This window comes from Solanum lycopersicum, chromosome 3 (genome assembly GCF_036512215.1).
Source record: "Solanum lycopersicum chromosome 3, SLM_r2.1".
Classification (NCBI taxonomy): domain Eukaryota; kingdom Viridiplantae; phylum Streptophyta; class Magnoliopsida; order Solanales; family Solanaceae; genus Solanum; species Solanum lycopersicum.
This window is the reverse complement of record NC_090802.1, coordinates 63,542,109-63,565,804: the sequence shown is the minus strand read 5'-3', so window position 1 is coordinate 63,565,804 and position 23,696 is coordinate 63,542,109. Positions and strand designations below refer to the sequence as shown.

At 31.5% G+C, this 23,696-nt stretch overlaps 5 protein-coding genes across 5 annotated transcripts; 3 read left to right on the top strand and 2 right to left on the bottom strand.

Annotated features, from left to right (window-relative positions):
- Positions 1 to 6,463: 6,463 nt before the first annotated feature.
- LOC100736525 (heat shock protein binding protein) lies at positions 6,464 to 7,715 on the top strand. The gene is made up of 3 exons (NM_001246906.2): positions 6,464 to 6,794; positions 6,902 to 6,970; positions 7,308 to 7,715. The coding sequence occupies exons 1-3, from the start codon at positions 6,564 to 6,566 to the stop codon at positions 7,491 to 7,493; spliced, it is 486 nt and encodes a 161-aa protein (NP_001233835.1). The 5' UTR covers positions 6,464 to 6,563; the 3' UTR covers positions 7,494 to 7,715.
- Positions 7,673 to 10,913, bottom strand: LOC101256860 (uncharacterized). The gene is made up of 2 exons (XM_004235845.5): positions 10,606 to 10,913; positions 7,673 to 7,975 (listed from the first exon to the last, which is right to left on the bottom strand). The coding sequence occupies exons 1-2, from the start codon at positions 10,772 to 10,774 to the stop codon at positions 7,884 to 7,886; spliced, it is 261 nt and encodes an 86-aa protein (XP_004235893.1). The 5' UTR covers positions 10,775 to 10,913; the 3' UTR covers positions 7,673 to 7,883.
- A 319-nt stretch (positions 10,914 to 11,232) lies between these two features.
- LOC101257157 (pentatricopeptide repeat-containing protein At1g80880, mitochondrial) lies at positions 11,233 to 15,154 on the top strand. Its single transcript, XM_004235846.5, has 3 exons — positions 11,233 to 12,001; positions 12,321 to 14,596; positions 14,681 to 15,154. Exons 1-2 carry the CDS (start codon positions 11,412 to 11,414, stop codon positions 13,357 to 13,359), a joined length of 1,629 nt encoding a protein of 542 aa, XP_004235894.1. The 5' UTR covers positions 11,233 to 11,411; the 3' UTR covers positions 13,360 to 14,596; positions 14,681 to 15,154.
- Positions 14,440 to 15,024, top strand: LOC101257455 (early nodulin-like protein 19). Its single transcript, XM_004235847.5, has 2 exons — positions 14,440 to 14,596; positions 14,681 to 15,024. The coding sequence occupies exons 1-2, from the start codon at positions 14,440 to 14,442 to the stop codon at positions 15,022 to 15,024; spliced, it is 501 nt and encodes a 166-aa protein (XP_004235895.1).
- Positions 15,155 to 17,825: 2,671 nt separating the features above from the next.
- LOC101257754 (putative receptor-like protein kinase At1g80870) lies at positions 17,826 to 20,365 on the bottom strand. The gene has a single exon (XM_004235848.5). The coding sequence runs from the start codon at positions 20,038 to 20,040 to the stop codon at positions 17,938 to 17,940; it is 2,103 nt and encodes a 700-aa protein (XP_004235896.1). The 5' UTR covers positions 20,041 to 20,365; the 3' UTR covers positions 17,826 to 17,937.
- Positions 20,366 to 23,696: the final 3,331 nt, after the last annotated feature.

The following is a 23,696-nucleotide window of genomic DNA, read 5'->3' as shown; positions in this document are numbered from 1 at the left end:
TGTTGGGAAGGCTTTAGATATACATAAATAGTCTTTAGCAATTTTTTTAGTAAGATATATGGGTCGAATTTATGCAGGGCAAGGCGAAGTAGATTAAAGGCTTAGCGAATTTATGTGGTTTTGCCTTGTACTTGCCCCACGTCATTGTCATCTCTACGTATTGATCTAAATACATCTACTAAGAAAAATTTAATTGGAGGTATTTTGTATGATTTCTTTATATTTATGTATAATATTTTATTTAGTATTTGATAATTAGAAAATAATGAGAAAAAAGTAAATAAACATCAATTAATTTATTAAAATAGAAAAATTAATTAAATATCTAAGTAAAATGAAAAAAAAAAAGGAGTATTTATTTGTTAATAGATCTGAAAAATTCTTTTAACCCCCCCCCCCCCCCCCCTCTTCCCCAAAGGAGAAAAAATTTAGAAATATCAAACATAATAGGCGAAAATAGACTCTATAGCTATAGTTTCAATAAATGTACTTCATAACGATAATTTCATTTGTTATGGAGGTTGAGGTTTGTATATTTCGTTTGCGAATATACAAATAAGATAAATGTATACAAAATATGTATTTGTATATTTAAGAATTTTTCAGAACTCTATTCATATATTTTGCTTGCCAATATGCGAAAAGGAAAATTTATTATGATTTTTTTGTAAATCGTAAATAAATAGCAAGAGTAAACATATATTAAATTTTGAATTTATACAATCAAGAAATGAATTATACACATTTTAAATTTATTCAAACCGCAAATTATATAAATCAGAAAAATAGCAAAAATTAGAAAAACTATAATCACAAATTACAATTTTCTTGAACTGTAACTTTAATACCTAATATAAGCTAAATATTTGTTATTGTGCGGATTTTGCCCAAAAAAGAAGATCTAAGAAAACGAAAATCCTCTCCACCAATTATTGGCTTATATGGGCCAAAAATACACTTTTTTAGATTAATGAACAGCCCAAACTTTGAAGTCTTTTTAGTTTGTGGGCTTCGAAACGACTGATTTCATGTAGGAAAAATTGTATATAATAGTAAACTAATAACTTAAAATAAATGGAGTAGTTAGGGTTTAATTTAATTGTGCTCCATAGCAAATGTTTGCAAAAAATTGTCAGGCGTCTCTCTCCCAAATATCTCGCTCGCCACTCTCCTTCAATTTCTCGCTCGCTTCCTCACTTTTTATACAAACACAAGTGTATAAAAATTGTTTCTAATTGTATAAAGCAGGGAAAATTGTATAGATACATATATTTTTGTTCTCCTCCTCTCTCCTCTTCCAGATCTCGCTCGCCACTCTCTCATATCCGCTCGCCACCCTCGCCTTTCTCACTTATACAAATAGAAGCGAAATGTATAAATTGCGTTTCTGTTTGTATAAAGCGTTGCAAGTACATATATTTTCGTTCTATACACTTATAATTATACAAAAAAATACTCTCCCAGTTTCTTTTGCCTTTCTCTCTTTCTCGTTTTATACAATTCGATTCAATTGTATATTCCTTGTCAAGTCTCTTTTGTCTTTCTCTCTTTCTCATTTTATACAAATTCAAATTGTATATAATCGTTCTATACACTTATAATAATACAATTCGTTTTATACACTTCGAGTGTCTTTTCTCTTTCTTGTTTTATACACTTCGTTTTATATAATTTGCTTCAACTGTATATGTATAGCGAATTATACCATTTTTATGTTTGATATGGAAAGCAATTATGCAAACTTTGCTATAGCATACAAATATGAATTTTTTATTTGCTATATATGAAAGTTGCCCTTCCATCTATCCTATTTTATCCATCGTTATTTTTTGAGGATTCACATAGATATACGCCTTATATTATATTGGATTTAGTATTTACTTAACTTATAAAGCTAACTTCTACAAAAATAAAAATTGAATTATCATATGATCTGTTATTTTCTCATTAATTTTTAAATTTCTCAAAAGTAATTGTACCCCGTTATAAAAAAAGTTCAAAAATTGTAAAAAGAAAAAAAGGAAAAAAGAGGGGGGCATTTATGAAATAGTTATTCCAAAGAAAACATTTAAATTTAACCGCAGAAACGAAGAAAATGACTCTCTAAAAAAAAATACTAATAATTTTTTCAAAAATGGCTCTATTATTATTATTATTATTGTATCATCTCCATCAGTAAATATCTTTGAACAATATTTTTTGCTTGATTAATCAAATATTAGACAATAAATATTAGCATCTTTTGTGTAAACCATTTTCAATATTCTTATCAAGAGTTGTAAAATAGTACTACATAAAATGTATAAGAACGATAAAATTAATTATGATGAAATTAGTTATATTTATACTATTTCATATCTATGTTTTGATTTGGATTGTTTTAATAGTAATTTTATCTTTACTAATACTTATCCATATATTAATAACTCGTGTATTGTTAATATTATGACTTGTTGTGTATCATAAATTATACACCCAATAATATTAAATAAGATGTATATATAACTAATATATGCATTAGATTTTTTAACATATTCAACGTAACGACCCCTTAATATAGTGACTTGATTGGTTGTAGTGGTGTGGAGCCAGTTGTGTACGTAATTTAGTTTGGACTATTTCAATAAATAACGTAACTTTCATGGATTAAATTTTCTTCCAAGTGTCTGAAGACAAATATCTTTAAATTAGATGATATATATATATGGTTTTCTAAAAACTTTCTTCGTCAATGTTTTGTTTTGTTTTGTGAAAATGAAATCCATTGTTTTAATTGTTAGATATAGCATGCTTTTTCTGAATTTGAAATTCAACTTTGACCAAATTTGTCTCAAACTATAGCAAAAAAAAATGCATGTATTATGGCTAGTGTATGATCGTTCTCTTCGAAATATTAGGATCATATATAATCTATACGCGTGTTTAAAAACATAATATTCATTCTGTGTTAAGTTATATAGCGAAATTTGATTGAGATAACATAATTTAAAAAAGAATAAAAGCTCTTGAAATACATCGTTTTGAATTTATGTTTAATAAAATATATCATATCAGTATCGTGGAAGAAGAGAAATTCATGAATTTTCAATAGAGAGAGAGATTTTATTTTTAAAAATTTCATATATAAATTTCTGATAAAAATTAAATTATTTTATACTCAAAAAATAATAAATAACACGTAAATTTAAAAGAAGGAAATATAAGGTACGAAGATATTATCTCTAAGATTATACAGAGACATGTAAAGGTTCGTATGAAACTATCGTCTATGAATAGCAAGTTGCAACAAGTGACGTGCATGGATATATATATCATTTGGGATATTATTTTTTAAAGATTAATGACTTACGTGTAGAATCCACTTGTTTGGAGAAAGATATTATTGATAATTTAAGGTAACAAAAACATAAATATGCAAATTTAGTAGATATCTATTAACATCACTATCTCCTAAAAAAAAAAACACAAAAACTTGTCATTTCTTTGAATGATGTGGACCTTCTTTTTTCCCTATAAATTATTTGGAGTAATCCTCAAATTATTTTCTATCAATTGTTGAATTTATTGCAAAATAATAATAATAAAGTCATAGTTTACTATGTATGTACTTTTGAAAATTGGCTATCAAAAAAAAAAATCTCTAATATTTTCAATCGGATAACTTGCTTTTTTAAAAATAAAATAAAATAAAATATCAGTTCAAAAATAAAATAAAATATAAAAATATCAATGTCCATTATTGACAGCGAGGGTATGTATTAATTAAATAAAAATTTATTCGCCACCAACTCATTTATTAAATTTTATTTTATTGGAATCTTTTTTGGAATTTTATCTACTAATTTAGCATGTGGTGCCAAAGGTATCAATAAAAGTTCACTTTCATGTTTTTGGTGGATTATACTCGTTGCCAAAAAAAAGAAAAAAAATGTGAAGTCTGATTAATATTGGTTCAAAATCAATAAAATTAGTGGAATTCATAACATTTTCATCTATTAATTTACCTATGATATAAGTAGTTATTTCTCTAAATAGTGTGAGTTCATTTTCAGTTTTAAATTTGAACTATAGTATTCCTATATTTTTATCATCCATTTCCATTTTTTTGTGAAGTAAAATAAGGTATGTTATTTCAAGTTAAATTAAACTTTTATTGATTGTTTTTATTTAAAAAAATCATCAATTTTTATTTTAAAACCATCAATATCTGCATTGTTTATTTTTCTTGGAGACTTTAGTTGTTACCTTAAATTATAATAAAAATGATAATCAAATTCTAATTCGAAATAAAAAAGATTACTTTTTGTATAGATAATATATAAAAGGTCATTGTGTTTCCTAAATAACCAAAATGGACAAATTGCTAGGCTTTGAACGACTTATCCAATATAATAAATTATCAACAATTCGATCAAATTATAATTATTTTTTAATATATTGTTATCATTAAAAAAAATATTTTTTCCGTTTGAAATTGTTTGTCATGTTATGTTTATCTAAAGTTGATTGGACTATTTTTTAAATGTAAATTAAATCAAATTAATTCGATATTTTAAATAAAAAAATAAATATTCTAAAATTATATGAAAAATACTATAAATTACAATATTTTGCATATTAATATGATGAAAGGATACATCTTAAAGTGTTAGTCAGATTTTTTTTGATTTGACTTTAAAAAATAAAAATTATGATAAATAATACCGAACTGACGGAGTATATATTTTGATGAAATACTCCCCTCCTTGCTTTCTGAACATTTTCTTACTTTTGTATTTTCTCAAAAATAATAAAATAAAAAATTACATCTATCTTCTTTCTTCCCTTTTATTTAGGGTAGAGAAAAAGACCAAATTGCTTAATTATTTCTAACTATTCATCTTCCCTTTAAATCTTCCTAATTATTTTTCTTAAACTAATACAAATTATCATCAACGTACGTCGTTCCTGACCCTGCTTCACCTTAATTGTTATTTGAACAAGTAAAAGTTCAAAAACAAATACACCTAAAGAATACCCAATTTCCTAATCACCCTACTAAATTCAAGTCACACAATTCTCTAAATCATATTAAGTTAATTTTTGAGGCATTTTTTATTTTTTAATATTAATAATCTTTTGACTAATTCTAAAAACACAACTTTCGAAATCCTCTTAATTATTATTAGGAAAATGTTTTGTACCCAAAAGCTCGATTTCTTATTACTAACCAAGTAATTTCATAATAGTTTCCTCGTAAACTTCAAACTCTAAACCGCGGAAACAAGTGTTAAAAATCCAAAACCAAACCGTGTATTCGTTATGAGGATATACATTATCTAATAAATTTATTTTTTTTATATAAAAAAAAATTGTGGCTATTCACCGACGCTTACAACATTTCACAGTTCCCAAAGTGTACAAACTGGATTTACATAGGCAGCCACATGTAATGACTCACCAACAACTCATACACTCTCTCTCCCAATATTTTTTACTTGTACCATTTTTTATTACTCCAAAAATATTTTACTATATTTGGTTAATTAAATATATTGGGTAGGTGAAAGTTCGATTTTTCATGTACTTTTTTATTATCTCTTCTTCGTTCATTCATTTTTATTTATTTAATAATTATCTAAACATCGGTTAAAAAACAAGATCTTATTATATTTATAAATAATTTAAATTATAAAATTCCGTTCGTAAAATGATTTACGATAAACAAATATCAAGATGATCATAAATTTTTTAAACATATTTTTTTCATAGATATTATATCAAATCAGATAATGTCATACGAAAGAGAAAAGATGAATTTTTTTTTGGTTTAAAGAATGTGATAAACTAATACTGAATTATTTGATTCAATTAACATATTTTTTTTATTAAAGAACTTTTTTTACTGAATAAAATGATTTTTTTAATAGATAATCCTTTTTTAAATATCAGTCAACTCTACATAAATGCGGATCTCGAGAAGCAACTCAGTAAATGCTGAAGTAAAACTGTAATTACTACAAAATAATAATAAATATAATTGAAATGACATAAATAAATGTCTTAATACACGAAAAATTAGAGTATAGTCTACCAATAAAATCGGAATTTGATTAATTAGGATGACTGGTTAAGAAAATTCAGTAATCAAATCTAAAAAATAATTTTGAGTCAAGACACGAGTTAAACGCATGAAAATTAAAAGGGTCAAAAACGGAAGAAGCTAAGATTCCAAATAGAGACCAAATTTTACATTTATGGATAAGATTTAAAAAACATTGGGCCTTAATGGGCCTCACTTTTTTCTCCTTCTTTTTACACCACGCAAATTTAACTAAAACCACTCTACGATTGACACGTCACCTCGAAAAAAGAAGATTGACACGTACCCTCATTATCCACACCATTATTATCACCTCAAAAAAAAATTAATTACCATACCTTTTTCTGCTTATATATACTGCAAACACCCATTTCCCTTTTCATTATATTCCTTTTTTTTTTAACCATTAAAACAATCTCATTCTCTTTTTGAATTTGTGAATAATTTAATCATTTTCGATTTTCATTGAAATTTGTGTGCAATGGCTACGATGGGAATGACGGGAAGTATTGGGGGTTATGGAGCAGCTTCAGCGTCTCTGTTTCGATTGAGGAACTCAGCGAAGAAGAAGACTAGAAACGGTAAAAATGGATTTAGGGTTTCATGTGTTTGTTCATCTTCTGCTGTTGCCGATCCGTATAAGACCTTGAAGATTCAACCCGGTGCATCTGAATCTGAAGTTAGGAAGGCGTTTAGACAGCTTGCTCTTAAGGTACGCCATTGTTATCTGCTTTAAATGAAACCTGGAAATTTTGAATTTATATGCCTTTCATTGAATTTTTAAGTTTAATTAATAGGATGTGTTTTATTGAATTACAGTATCACCCAGACGTATGCAGAGGAAACAATTGTGGTGTTCAATTTCACCAAATCAACGAAGCTTACGATGTAAGTTTTTGTGCTCAGATCTTATCTCGGTTAATTTATTTTTGTTTTTGTAAATAACAACATAATTAAATACGTTTTTTTTTCTTTATAATTTGAATATAGTGGTGGACCCTTTATGTTTATGGAATATGACTTTTTGCATAAACCAACGGTTTCTATATCCACTGCCCACAGACAAACGGCTTTACTTGATGGGTCTTTCTGACCAATAAAATCAACTTGTTAAAATGCGTCATTTTAAAATAGAATAATATGATCTAGACTTTGTTTGAGATTGAGACGTAGTTATTGTAATTTAGAATCTTTGGGCCGATGTGAGATTATGTGTGTTTTTCAGGTGGTGATGAGTAATTTGAGAGGTGAAACAAGAGCAGAGCTGGAGATGATTGAGGAATATGATGATAGTAATGATGAATCAATGAGAGGAATGCATGAACCAGATTGGGATTTATGGGAAGAGTGGATGGGATGGGAAGGTGCTGGCATTCGTGACTATACATCACATGTTAATCCTTACATATGAATGTTAAATTAATGACTTGGGGATGAAAACCCAAGAATGTAAGATCCGTCCATCTTCTTTAAATCAAAGATGGTTAGAGGTCCATGTACATATTCAATAGGAAGTAGAGGAGGCTCATTGTGTACATATTTGGATTCCCTCTTTGTTTGCTCTTTTACCAATTGTATTCACATCTCTCATTGATAAATAAAACATTCATATTTCTTATTATAAAACACAAAACTATGTTTCCTTTTTCGTGTTTGGTTTTGTATGCAATATATAATGTTCATATTACAGAAGTTTTGTCCAAAAAGAGGCATTTATGCAAGTGCTTCAGGAACAGCATGCACCTAACACAAAACGCTGAAGGAACTGGAACTGGAAACTTGTTTGAAGTAACTCTTCTCATTATTTAGTTGAGGATGAACCAGCCGAGAGCCTCGCATTCCGCGCCTTATCAGCTTTCTCCAGGTAATCTTGGTGAGATTGTTGCTTCGAGCCTTGCAAAGAAACAAGAAAGAACCAAAAAAAGATTCATTAGCTTTCCACCCTTCCCCATATCCACACATGAAGTGGAGTTTCTGGAACACAAATATATTTTATGACAATAATGCTGATAGAAAGGTTAAGAGGGACACAATACATTGTGTATAGCCCGTAAAGTGGTTGATCTTCCTTTCTCAACAGAACAAGTATTACAAAGAAAGCAAAAGGATGAAAGGGGAAAGGGTAAGAAAGCTTCGAAGAGGGTCAGACAGCAAATGAGTAACAATAGAACCCTTATTAGTATCAAGGGTGAACACGTTAAGCATTGTTCACCAATTTATTATTTCTTTATATTTGAATACTCGAATAGAGCAAAAACAATCACAATACCACTCCAAGTAGTGATAAGAACAGCTCCATAAGATGTACAATATTGTATAAAGTTGGTCCACAAGCTGAATTGACCATTTTGGAATTGAATTAACATTACTCCATACAAATAGATGAAGAAAATAGTGACCTTGCAAAGTCATAAGCATACATGATTGGGTAACTATTTTGGACGGCTTTATGCTTATGGCAACTGTTAGGATTCAATATCTTTTTAGATATCAATTTTTAAAATTCTTTTCTTTTAGTTATCAATTTATGTACAACTATTGGCTAGGTGCTTTCAAGTTTCAATAGATTTGACCTAAAAAAATCCCATAACAATAGAAGCCATCGACAAACAAAATCAGATATCAGCACACTCTATCGCCTAGAGAATCTTAAAATGACTAAGTGAGGCACAACATTACAACTACAAAAGTTACAAAATTATTTTAGCTGGAATGAGGTGCAGCTATACCAACAATCTTTTTCATGAGATGAAGCTTTTTTAGAACTACAAAAGAGTGAAATTTTATGTGCATGGGCGTGTAAACATCTGTTTCTCATGAATTCTCTTACTATATACATATCAACTAATCCAGTTTCACTCAATTATGTAAAATGGAGTGAATTCCTTACATTTCAACCTTATTTAGAGTGAATAACAGTCCAACCTCATCAAGTGAAGGATAGAGGGGTGGGTTCATTAACTGCCGATTTTCAAACTGTGCGCCACTAGTCCTAAGGATTTCTCAGTTATAAAAAAAAAGTCACGTGTTGCCTTAATATTATTAGTGTAAAGATATAGTACTTGAGAGCCTAACTCAATCCCCAAAGCTAGTTCATGAATGGAGGATTGCATAGATCCATATAAGTAAACCACCCGTCCATTCTGCAACTGATGTGGAACTCTAATCCACTCTAACAATTTGCATTTACACATACTTGTTTCTCTTGACGTAGACATATTGACAGATTCAATCCATGAGGAAATCAACAAACAACCCAAAAGACTCCTCCCTAACCCACCACCATAAACAGAAAATATCTTATGTTTTATCTTCTTATGGAGCACACTTGAAGTAACATCTGTTTGAAGTGAAGCAGCAAAATACGCAGCAGCCGACAGCTCATAGCTCGTTCTAACACAACTTTGGCTCATGGAAACATCAAACAATACCATCATTGTTCGTCTTATTGCAACAAACAAGCAAGATATGTGTTAATCATCACCAATTCTATTTTGTTTACCGGTAAAGCAAAGGGACCAGCACTATGAGAAACAATAAGTAATAATGAGGCAAAGTCTACAGCAGAGGAGAAAATGGTTCACATCGTCACTAAATCAGAGATTACCTAAATACTGATGATCTCTCTATCTTTAGAGGCATTTTTTCATTTTAAGCTATACTAGGGTAAAATTTGAACTTCTTTTGATGCTTGGTATGGGAGAAAATTCTCTTTTTTGCTTTTCATGTTTTAGAAGTCTCAGATCAGAAACAGGGTTACAAATAGAAGGGAATCAGATTAAAGGTAAGTAATTTTGATGGCACAAAATTTAAATCCTACAGAGAAGTAGCCCCGAACAAAATAATTGGATATTGAGATTTCATATACATCAACCCAACTAGTTTGATATGAATCCATATTATTTCTTGATGAATATGGCATTACGCCAAGACAAAACTTGATCTTTTTGATGACTAATTTGAGGGGTGAGAGACCAGTGTAAGTAGGCTTATTTTCTAATCACCATGCCTCCATGAAAATACGTATGGATGGACCGGGGGGGGGGTCCGCCAGAGAAAATGCAACACGATAGAAGAGGATTCTGGGAAACTAAGGATGTGGTCTAGTGGTCAATGAAGTAGGTAGAGACCCAATTATGTCTCAGGTTCAAATCCCTTCTAGCTTATTTATTTCCATCAATCCAAGCCTTGACACACAGAAATACTTGTGCTATTAGTTGGTAGGAGTAGCAGGTAATTGTGGAATTAGTCTAGGCACGCGGAAGCTGGCCCGAACAGCAAAGTTACAAAAGAATATGGATCCGAGGCATTCATGGTAAGTTCAACCTCTTACATCAAATAAAAGGAAGTCAGATACAAATGGAAGCAATCTGGGTAGGAGAAAAATTGCACAACTTGTTATTGAATATGGGGACAATTAGATATGAAGGATTCATACATTTAGTCCAATCAATTTGAGATCGAGATAGTAATTGAATTCAATAACAGTTAATTGCAATAAAAGGGTAATTAGAATGACGAACCTCGGGTCATGAAGTACCAGGGAACACCGAAGAGGACGCCAATGACGGCGATGCCACCGAATACGTGCTTCTTCTCACCGCTATATAATACATGCTCCAATTTGGCCCTAAACCCTCCTCCTCCTGCTCCATTCATCTTCTTCGCTTCACTTGCCATATTCTTCTCCATTTGTTTCCCTTTCTCCCTAAAACCCTTAAACCCTATCGATTTTGTATTGCCAGTACTTACCAACAAAAATAAAGAAAGAGGCTATTCATTTTGAGTCTTGAGCAGAGCAGCTGAGTGGGCTTATCGTGCACCCCCTTCACTCACGGCACGTGTTCACTTGCTCGTGGTGCAAACAACGCTTCATTTTATTATTGTCTAGTGGACTAGTATAATTTTGTGCAACAATAATTGGGTACCTTCAATTTCTATTTAAAATTTTACTTTCCAATCTTAAAATGATTCTTTTTTTTGGAAATCTTGGTTACTCAAAATATTTTTTTTAAAAATACGACCTAATGGTTAAATAAATGATATGAATATGTAAAGTTATACACTAATAAAATATAACTCATAAAATAATTGAGATGGATACAAGTTGAAAACAACAAATACTAGACTGCATTGAAGCGTGTAATCACATGCCAAGGCTTTTCTTTACATTTTTTTCTCCTATTTTTCATGGGCCTAATCAAATTGGTTTTGGGCTGGCATCCAATTTGTTAAAGTCCAGTGGTTTATGTAGACTTGAGCTAACGAAGGCTTGTTTGAGCCATTGGAGCATGGAGATTTCTTTCTCCACTGTAAACTGAGAAAAATAATGCGGTTGCTCTCTATTGCACGAAGGCTATACAGTGCTCGTCCCATCGCTTTTAAGCATATAATCGGCTATCAGCATCCTTCATTATTTGCCGCGCGGCCGGAAATAAGGCGTCATTTCTTTGTGGCATTTCGTCAACCATCTGTCAGGCACTGTTCAACTATACCGTCCAAGCTCCCTTTCTTTAGCTCTGGCAGTTCCACTAGCTACGAAATCATCAACTTCGATAAGCGTGTGAATACATTGCGTGAAAAGTATCATGTTGGTGTTAACGAATTTGTTGGGATTGTACAAAAGGCCAGTAATTTTGGTTCAGGAGATGAAGCCATATTGTTTCTTGATGAATGTGGGGTTAAACCGAACCAAGAGTTGGTCTTTTTGGTGATTTGGGAGTTGAGAGATCAATGGAAGTTAGCTTATTTGCTATTCAAATGGGGTGAGAAATGCAAATGTCTTGAAGAAAATACGTGGTGTTTGATGATATGGATTCTGGGCAACCATAGTAAATTCAGTACCGCTTGGTCTTTGATCCGAGATCTTCTTCAGATGTCAACAGATATTCAACAAGCTGTCCTCATCATGATTGATAGGTAAAAAAAAAAACTAATCTTTTTGTTTTGTTTTTGACGCATACTAGTTATTGAAATTTGAACTAATTAATTTTATTGCAGAGTAACCTGTGTAACATGATTTTTCTATAATTTTTTGAGTGTTGATCTACATAATTGCTGAGAAGATCATTATTAGCCATGCCATTGAATAATCATCTCAGTAGTCTCACCGAAAAATATTACTCTATAAGTTGTTTCATAGTTTCAGTTCGCATACTTAATGCTCTGGTATAGTTTGACTAAGATGATAAATTGCTTGCAATGTTGTTTGCCATTGTAATTTACGATATTCCAACAGATATGCTGCTGCCGATAATGCTGGTAAAGCGATACATACATTCCAGATTTTGGAGAAATTCAGTATGTCTCCTGATCAGAGAACATTATTGACATTCTTGAATATTCTCTGTAAGCATGGTTTTATTGAAGAAGCTGAAGAATTCATGCTTATCAATAAGAAGCTATTCCCCTTAGAAATTGATGGCTTTAATATTATCCTCAATGGATGGTGTAATATAGTGGTTGATATATTTGAAGCCAAAAGAGTATGGCGAGAAATGTCCAAGTGTTGTATTGAACCAAATGGTACTTCATATTCCCACATGATTTCCTGCTTCTCCAAGGTTAGAAATTTGTTTGATTCACTAAGACTTTATGATGAAATGCAGAAACGGGGTTGGGTTCCAGGGCTGGAGGTGTATAATGCTTTGGTATATGTACTGACTTGTGAGAATTGCGTGAAGGAAGCTTTTAAGATTATTGACAAAGTGAAACATATGGGCCTGCGTCCTGATTCTAGTACATACAACTTGATGATATGTCCTCTATGTGAATCATCTAAGTTGGATGAGGCGAGAAGTATATTAGCTCTGATGGAGGAAGACAATATTAGTCCAACTATTGAAACGTACCATGCATTTCTTGCAAGTGTTAGTCTAGAAGGAACTGTTGAAGTTCTTAACACTATGAGAAAAGCTGGAGTTGGTCCAAACGGGGAAACCTTTCTGTTAATTCTTGATAGGTTTATGAAGTTGAAGCAGCCTGAAACTGCATTGAGGATATGGCTGGAGATGAAGCAGTATGAGGTAGTACCCGAGTCTGCACATTATTCTCTTTTGGTGGGAGGACTTCTTGAGTGCAGATTATATTCCAAGGCGAGAGAGTTGTATGCAGAGATGAAATCCAACGGATTTGATGATCCAGGTCTCCGAAAGTTCTTAGAGCCTGCTGGCCCAAGAGGACAAGGAGGTGTGTCAAATCCCAAACATACTAAAAACGGAAAACTGGTGAAACATGGGACACACAAGGTGATCAGAAATGAAAAACATAGAAGGTAATAAAATGATGGTTAAAGGATTGTAGCTCATCCGAGCCTGAAGGATACCTTCAGGTGTTGCACATAAACCTGTAACAGATGCTGGATACAAAGATTTGTCATGCTTGGCCAGTTTGGCAATGATCCTGGTTGCTTCTAAAGAGAACTGATTACAAGCCCAATTCGCCAAACTAATCTCTAGACGGTTCATATATCTGCCCTGAGTTGTCCTAGTAGGGATGCCAACACGGAAGTGTTCAAAGACCATCTTTTGCATTACCAAAATCTATTACATTGTCAATATTGGCATTTGGTTGCCTTCATGGTTCATCAACATCTGAGACTACATCCATGCCCCGCATAAACCTTGATCTCGTTTCAGTAACCAATGCCAGCACTGGGACCACGTCGTTGGTTCGTGGGGCTTTGTATAATCTGAGATAGGAGGTCATATTGGTGTAGATAAAAGATGAGATGAATAACTGAGCTTGCTGAAAGTAGGTATATATTATTATCTATCCCTGCAACTTGCAACGTGATTAAAAGTGATTTTGTCCCATCATACTCATTAAACGTGATAATGTCCTTCTCTCCAGCTTGCATTATTCAAATGCCATTACATTTTTACTATATTTTACATGATTCTAAATGTTTTGGTGGTCTCCAGAGCCTTTAACAAAATATTTTTAATAGTACTACTTTTGGTTTGGTAAGACAATCAAATATATACTAGAATAAACAATCAAAATTTTATAGAACAAGTTGAACAATTATTATTTTATTCCCATAAAAATAGCAGAGAATGTACCTGAGTTCCTTTCTCAGCGTGCTTTAGTATTTTGTCATGATTTCTTCATTCCCGTTATTTACTCGAGCTAAAGATCTATTGAAAATATCCTCTCTACGCACTATGCTCACCAAACCCCAGTTGCGGGGATGTATAGATAACGGTCATCTATTTGCTTTGGATCCATAAATAATAGTGGGGGTTGGGCCAAGTACAGTCATAAAGTAGGGACTTTCTCAGCTGTCTCTGCTTCTTCAACCAATCACGTCCAGCTCAGAGCCTCTATCACTTGAGCCTATCAACATCTCTCTCGACATGGATCTCTCTGTTCTCTTCTTCCTTCTCCTCGCCGCCGTCGCCACTACCGTCAACGCTACCGACCACATCGTCGGAGCTAACAAAGGCTGGAACCCTGGCATCAACTATACCCTTTGGGCCAACAACCAAACCTTTTATACTGGTGACTACATCTGTACGTATCACATTGCTAGCAATTTACAAGTAGTGTTACATATTTTGCGTCTTTCTCTAACTTTTCTCTCTATTTTAATCGCAGCGTTTAGGTACCAGAAGTCGCAGTTCAATGTGTTTTTAGTGAATCAGACTGGATATGATAACTGCACAATAGATGGTGCATTAGGGAATTGGACCAGCGGAAAGGACTTCATTATGCTGAACGATACCCAGAGGTATTACTTCATTTGTGGAACCGGCGGTTGCGTTAACGGCATGAAAGTTTCGGTGCTCGTTCATCCTCTTGCGTCTCCTCCGATGTTAGCCGTACCCGCTGAGCATTCCTCTAAAAAATCTTCTGCTCCGGCGGCGCGTGGTTTTGTGTCACTATTGGCAACGAGCTTCGCCTTTTTTGGATTGACATTATGCAGTTCAGTTTGGATGTAGCAAGTTTTGAGCCTTTCTGTTTGAGATTGTTAGCTCCATTGGATTCTGAAACTACCACAACCATAAAGTATCAAGTGTGTATCTGCTGCCATTTTGATTATTTTTAATTATGTCAATTCTTTTTTCTTAACCCTACAAATAGAACAACAGATCCTTTTTCAAAAAATAAAATAGAAGTATGAATCCAAATTGGGGATAGAATAAATGAAGAAGAAGATTATATGTGATAAAAGATAAAAAAAATCAGACCCATAGTCAATGAACTTTGAGGTTTCAACAGTAATCGAGCAATTTTTACATATAGCTAACATAAAATTATATTTGTATTCTATGGCTATAGTTTTCATAATTGAGCTCTACAATAAACATAAATATGTATATTTTGCGATACATATAAAAAAAAACAGTTGTATAATCTGCTTTAATATACATATACAAAAGATCAGTTGTATAATCTATGTTTGTATAAAGCGAAAAAGATAAAAGAAAACTGGTCAAGGAAAGATCATATTTGTATAATCACAAGTGTATATACGAAAATATTTGTATTTGTATATGCAATTTTCTTTCGCTTTATACAAACACAAACACATTATATACATTTGTGTTTGTATAAAGCGAGAGAGGCGAGTGAATGAGCGAGATCTGGGAGGGGGGAACGAAATTATACGTATATATACAATTTTCTCTTGCTTTATACAAACACAAACACATTTTATACATTTGTGTTTTTGTATAAAGTGAGAGAGGCCAGTGAGGGAGCGAGATTTGGGAGAGTGACGGGCGATATCTGGGAGAGGAAAAAGAAAATATATGTATATATACAATTTTCTCTTGCTTTATACAAACACACACACATTTTATACATTTGCATTTGTATAAAAGCGAGAGAGGCGAGGAAGAGAACTAGAGTGGCAAGTGAGATTCACCAAGAGAGAGGCGAAATAACAACAGTTTAATATGAGGTATAATTAAATCAAACTATGATTATAATATTTAATTTGAATTAATAATTTGATATTATATACAATTTTTTCATAATTATAATAGATGATACCGATGATTCTAGTCGAGGCCCATATAAGTGGGCCTAAAATCTTATTCCTTTGAGACCAGATACAACCGATTTTTTCAATTTCAAAATTCAGATATGCGAAGAGCAATTTGCATTCTTTTTGCACAAAATGATCAAAATATATTTCAAACTATTCGAAATATGATAATTTTATTTTTTGCCATGTTTTGACTCTAAAATATCCTCTCTTTTTTTTTTTACTAATTATTTTTCAAAAAAATGAAAAAATAACCAATATTGTATTGAACTATTTGAAATGGAAAATTTTGCCCTCCGTTTAAAATTAAGCATAAGTGTTCTTGATCGTAAAAATTTGAATAAAAATTTGTATTAAAGATTATGAGATTATTTTTGACTATTTGAAATTACATATTTTTATACGTTTCAAATTTTATGCAATATAAAATTAGTTAACAACATTAATTTTTCATTTACACATCTTTCGAATATACACCATTAATGTGATAGCTACCCTACATTGAACGAGTTTCAAGCCCCATACTTATTTTTTTCTATTGAAATTCTAGAAACTTAAGAGAAAATGACCAGTACTTTTTCAATCGAGGGGCGGAATTAGTTTTGAATTATTTTAATAAAAAATTATATCATTTAAATCTGATTAAAATTATTTTTTATGAAAAAATAGTAGATTTTGAATCTATTAGACTCTTTATCTATTTACTTCTTCATATTTTGAATCCTTTAATAAAAATTTCGACTTTGTCACTAATTTCAACCTCGAAGAACTTAATTCTCGGGCGGCTAACTTGAAAATCCTATACTATGAGATTAAGTAGATTAAAGAAATATCAAGAAAGGATTAAGTAATATAATTAATCAATTTATCAAAAAAACATGTTGGAGATAAAACAATTAAATATGCTACAGTAATAGAATCTCAAGAAAAATCTTTTGACCAAGACAAAATTTAGAAGTCCATCTACCAACTATTGCTTCTACCAAACTATTCCAAAATTAAATTTAGGAGTAAATAATGAAAATGCAATGTGCATACCAATATCACTAAAACAGATCTGCTAAAAAGGATTTTAACTAACTAATTAATTAGATTTGTTTAAAACGTCCTAATCATTGTTTTATTTAAGCTAATACACAATGATATACTTAAGATGTCATTTGACATTCTTTTTCCAACATGTAATAGTCAACATTAAAATTTCACTATCAATAATAAAAAATATATCTAGCGAATATTACTCACATCACCCTATATAAAGTCTAATAAATTAAATAATAATTTGTACAATTGATAATATATATAAATTTGATTTCTTTCGATTTTAAGAATCTATAATCTTTCCTCCATTCACAATCCTCACACGTTTTTATTTGTTTTGTGCATCTTGCTAATTTCGAGTCTATCAAAAACAATTTCTCTGTAACTTCACATAAAAATAGAAATAAAATCTACGTACATCCGATCATTTTCGAAGACATGTATTAGTGGTCCTGTCTGGTACAGGCAAAACAAAATTGTCCACCAAACAGGAAGTAATTGAAGAAATGCCTTAAATAGGTGAGATTTTTATGAAGTGTGGACCAAACTGTTATCATGAAAAAGTGATATTTATTTAAATTATATATCAAAGTAGAAGCTAATAATAATGTCTTTTGTTTTCCCTCCATTTACAAAATGAGATGTTTTCTACTAAAAGGAATTTGAAATTTTAGCAGTTATGTTATGTTGGAAAAATGTTGACTGCAGTTATAATCATCAAATAAGATAAAATTTAATACATTCATCATATTTACATTGAAAAAACAAGTGATTCTACAAATACATTCGGAGAAAATTTCTCAACATGGACAAGTAATTCCTATTCTGCGTAACTCTTATGTCGTCTTTTTGATCTGCTGAACGTTCTCGAAGGTGGAGAGGGAGAGAATTCGAAAGGGAGGGATGGTAACTCCATCTCACCTTTCAAAATCTTAACAATGTCACTAATGTCAGGTCGTAATTCGGGCATTTTTTGTAAGCAAGCAAGTGCTAAGTTAATGCAGAGACTTGCTTGTTCTTTGTTGTAGTCATCTTTAAGTCTTTCATCAACAAGTTCTAACACATTTCCAGCATGAGCTAGCTGTTTACACCAGCTTACCAGATTTGCTTTCTCGAGTTTCATTGGCGAATTAAGGACATGTAATGGCCTCCTACCAGAGACTATCACAAGGACAAGAACTCCAAAGCTGTATATATCAGCTTTTTCCATTAAGTAACCACACCCTCCATATTCTGGTGCAACATAGCACAATGTACCTCTCATGCTTGTCGTGCTGCTCAATTCTCGACTGAATAGATCACCGCTCCACATATCACTCCCCATTGAACGCGTATGCTTTCTCTTCCAACCTTTCCTAAAACTGAATTCTGCATCTGGATCATCTCCATTCTCATCCTGCATTCCGAATTTCCTCTTTCTCTTGAATTGAAAGCGTTTACCAATATCAAAAGGTGGAATCTTGAACCGCTTCTTACAGAAACTTTCTAGTCTCTTAGCCTTCTTACTCTTCTTGCTTAGTTCATCAAGATGCTCCTCTTTCCACCACTCTTTCATCTTTCTAGGCTTCTTATTACACGTTTTCTCCGTTATCTCCTTATCGGACTCTTTCTTGAGAGTTTCTGGCTCTTGTCCTTGTAATGTGGTTTCTTGCACTTCCTCAGGTTTACTCAGTGGTGCTGAAATATCTAAACTGGTTTTCTGGGGTGAACATTTCTTTTCTAAGTCCCACTCAGGATTAGTTGATGGACATATCTGGCTACCAATCCACTCCTTTACATAATCTTTGCTACATAGTTCACCACTACCATCCTGTTTCCACCACCAATCTTTACCCCATTGTTTGATATTTCTTGCTTTATCATCTCCACCACCCAAATCCAACTCTTTCCTATGATCAACACTACTAAGCTCCTCATTATAACTTGCTACACCATTTTCAACAATTGACACTTCCTTTCCCTTGGCATTCCTAGTTGTGGCATCATTCTCAGTAAAAAAACTCAAATTTTGAGTAACAGAAGTAAAGCCAAAAGGTCTAATATTTTGGAAAATTTTACTGCCTTTGGAAGAAGAAGAAGCTTGTAAAGCCATAGCAAAATCTACCTCATCTTGACTCTCCATAGGTGTCCCAATTGGTGTTGGAGTCTCAGTGCCTGTAGTCATCCCCCCTAAAGTCCCAGAAAGGTCTTGACTCTTCCCCAGTTCTTGACTAAACATATCAACCCCAAATTCCTCATCAAGTTTCAATCTGGACAACCCAAAATCAGAAAGCTTAGCTTTGTACTCTGAATCAAGAAGCACATTGCTAGGCTTAACATCCCCATGAATCACTGGTGGGTCACAATCAAGATGCAAAAATGCCAATGCTCTAGCAACATCAAGAATGGCATCAAACCTTCTACCCCAATTCATACACAAACTTGACTCAGAAAAAAGGGATTCTTGTAAACTTCTATTAGGCATATACTCATACACAACAAGTCTTTTATTTCTCTCAACACAATAACCAAGAAGAGAAACTACAAGAGGAGATTTTATCCCACCAAGAATCTGAAGCTCATTCTGAAACTCCCTTTCACTCTGAAATGAACCAGAGTCCAATAACTTAACAGCAACCAATTTCCCATCTCTAAGAATCCCTTTGTATACAGTTCCAGATCCCCCTTTTCCTATTGAAGTGGAATCACTAAAACCTTCAGTTGCTGACTTCAACTCTTTGTAACTAAACCTGTGAAGCTTAACAAGGGGTGTAATGGAATCATAAGGATTAGTACGAGAACGATGCACCAATGAATACCAAAGATAGTAAAGAAAATAAAGAATGGCAAACAAGATTATAAGTGAAGCTGAGACTGTAATGATGAGAAAAATTATGCCTGACATGGGTTTTGGATTTGAAGGAATTGGCTGTCTTGAAGTCATTGCTATCACAAATTTAAGATTCTTAACTCACTTGGGGCAGAGAAATTTCAAGAAAGTTGAGAACTTTTGAGGATTTAAAGAGTTTTTTGTCAAGTTCTTGAAAGGGGGAGGAAGTGAAGGATTTTGCTTTACAATTGGATAACCATTTGAGGATTTGTAGTATAATGTCTTAAATGGTAACTTGATGGAATAGTATAGTATAGTCGTAGTAGAAATAAAGAGTTTTGAGTTTTTGTTATGTTGTACTAGTACTATTTTAATGATGTAAGTTAGAGTTTGAAGTTTGAGGGGGATGATAATGATTAAAATTGCAGAAGGGAATTAGTGAAAGTCTTTTTCCCTGGTTAAATACTGAAACAGTGGGGAGTTGGGGTTGTGGGGGTGGGGTCAGAAAGCCAGAATTTGCTTTTGACTAAAACAAAGAAGAATTTGCAGTATCAATGGGGAAAAAAAAAGTGATTGTGGTGTGTTGGAGTTTAGTGCTCTGAGTGCAGGTTTTGTTTATTTTGGTTTACTGGAAAATGTGTCCTACTTGCCATCTGGATTTTGGAGAGACCTAGTTTGATTATTTAATGGGATTTCATTTTTTGGTTCTCAGCGGAGATCATCTTGCTTAGAAGGTGTTTAGTTTCGTTTAAAAGTTGATCAAATTTATTTTTAAGTTAGTTTTGACAAAGAAGTCAAGAATCTACTTTTATTTTTGATTTTAAAAATTATCTTTTTTAAGCAAATCCAAACAGGCTCTTAGTCTTGATAGATAAAATAACGTGATATCTTTTACTAGTAGGAGGAGACAAATACCTCATAAAATTAATCGAAATATGCGAAAGCTAGTCACAACACTATGATAAAAATAAAAAGTGAAAGAACTTTTGAATATCTAACATATTTTAGTTTGAGCAACTACTATAGCATCAAAAGAACTTGTTTCTATCAAGATATATCTTATCCTATCCTTGAGTTGTACTAATATTTAGGTTTTTGTAGTTTCAAATAAGGTCTTGTGTCATGTGGTAAAGACCTATATATTAAGCAATGAGTTTTTCACGCAAAACTGCTTGTGTTAATTTACATGCATATTCACAAAATATGAATTTTTGAATACTTAGGTCACAACTAAAATAACATTTAATGTATTAACACAATCACCTCATTGTTTGACTTTAATAATAATCTCATTCACTATAACCAATTATGATTTAGATGATTTAATAATGTTTTTCTCGCTTGCGTCAAGACATTACTTCCTCTAAGTAAACACTTTAAAAAAAATTGACATGTGATCAGAATTGTTTTTGATAAATTTTCAAAAAGAATATCATATTTTTAATGTACATATAATGTCTATTGGAAATTCACATTTTAACTCAAAACTTGATTATATCAATTCAAAGAGAATTAGGAGTACTAAAGAAATACTCCCTCCGTTCCATTTTATATATCATTTTTTGAATTTCAAGAGTCAAAAACAAGTCTATTTTTTACCGTAAAATTTTCATAGATTTTTTAAACATTTTGAATTATCAATTATTGTGACTCATAGTACCTTTTACGTAGTTTGCAAATATATAAATTTCATTTTTAAAAAAATTGAAAATTCCATGCGTAAATTTTTTATCAAATTTAAACTATTTGACTCTAAAAGCATAAAAGGTGACTCGTAATATGGAACGGAGGTAGTAGTAATTACAAAAGTTAGGGCTTTAAAGGTAGAGTTTTTTGAAGTAACACATAAATCTAACTTTTAGAAAAGATAAAATTTTGACAAGAAATATGTCTCTATAGATGTTATATTGTTTATTATAAGGTGCTTTCCCACTAATAAAGTAAAACGACGACTTAAGTAGATTGAGACAAGAACGGAAAAAACAGCCTGTGCATGCCTTATTATAAGATTGTAATAATATAATGTAGCAAAAACACCTTTTCAACATTTTCAAAAGAACAATTAATAAGTGATATTATTTCAACTTTCATTTCCTTTGGATAGAATTATTTAATACAAAAAAAAAGAAGATATAAAAGGTTCTTTCTTGTTTATACAACTATTAACTTTTAAACCAAAGAATTTTCTTCGCATATCTTTATGATTTTATCTTGATGAGGATCAAACACTTTCTATCATTTAGTACAAGCACAACTTTAATATATATATATATATATATATATATATATATATATATATATATATCACGATTCATGTTTAAACGCATAAAATATATTAGATTGAAAAGTCTAAGATATGTCGATATATTTTGTCTTAAAGAAACTAAGAAAAATGCAATATTTTTTTAATCTATTTTTTTAGTTGTCACGATTTTTTTTAAAAGTCAAAAGCTTGTGCAAAAAAGATTTATAGGAGAGAAGTTGATATAAATTTTGATTAACATTTTAAGATATATTTTTCGTTATATTGACATGAAAAATTTGACGATCTAAGTTTTTATTTCTAAAATATCAAATAAGTCTAATCTAATACAGTTTTAAGAATTAGTCATATTGTCTCTTGAAAAAACGCAACATTAAAATCTAAAAAAGAACGTAAAGAGTAACATATCTCGTGAATTCTCACAAGTAAAATCTAGCCATGATAGAATATACAAAGACCTTAGCTTTACCTCGTTAAGATCGATAAAAATGAGTATTTTCAAAAGAAAACTGTCAAACTGATTCCTAAATAATATATACACATGAGCTAAAAAAATGAACATTGGATCCATGATTCAAGAATATTGTAGTGAAAACATAAAAAGTAAAAGTAAAAAAGAAACAAAACTATAATTTTTGAGGTTGAAAAAAGAATAAAAAAGAAAAAGATGATGGGTCATAATTGGATATCCAAAAAGCCAAACAAATGCTTTGTCTCCTTATTTTGTCTATGCAATTGTGGAAGTCTCTATCTAACTTTATATTGCTTTTTAAGCAAAGCAACTTTACTATACTATTAATTTATTGATTGACTTGATTAATCACACTCTTAGTACAATATTACTACTTGGTTAATAAAATTAAGCCATTTACATTATGTTTTGTTTGTGCAAATGAAAAAAAATTAGGTTATGATAGGTAGTGGCCATGTGTTATTTGGCTCTATTACTTCAATTGATGAAGACAAACATGTAAGATTGTAGATGTAGGCAAAATGGCAAAATCCAACACACCACCCTTGAGTAAGATGTGTCATTTTGCTTCCTTTTTCAAAAATAAATTTATGCGTCTACGTATATGAAAATTCAATTAGCTGGAAGCTATTTAGCGATAGAAATTATTGATAAAAATGGGATGGGGCCATTTTCACCAGCAATAGACTTCTATATATTGTTTTATTTCTTGTTGCTATTTTTTTTTTAGTTTTAAATTTTTTAATATTTAGCTAACTTTATGGGCTGGTGTAAAATCAATCGTCTAGTCATATTCACCGAAAATTGCACGAGCAACCATTTTGCCTTTTGCTTTATGCTTTACCCTTCTCTAAACAGTGAGTGACAAACCAATCATGAAACACCACCAAAATATAAAGTTTAATAATTTTTCGTGTTTGTTAATTAGTAGTGGTTCGTTATATTGTTGATTTAAAAAAAAAAGGAGACATAAAGAGTATCTAATTAAGAGAAATGCATTGACAACTTAGAAATGAATTATATAATTAAGTGAAT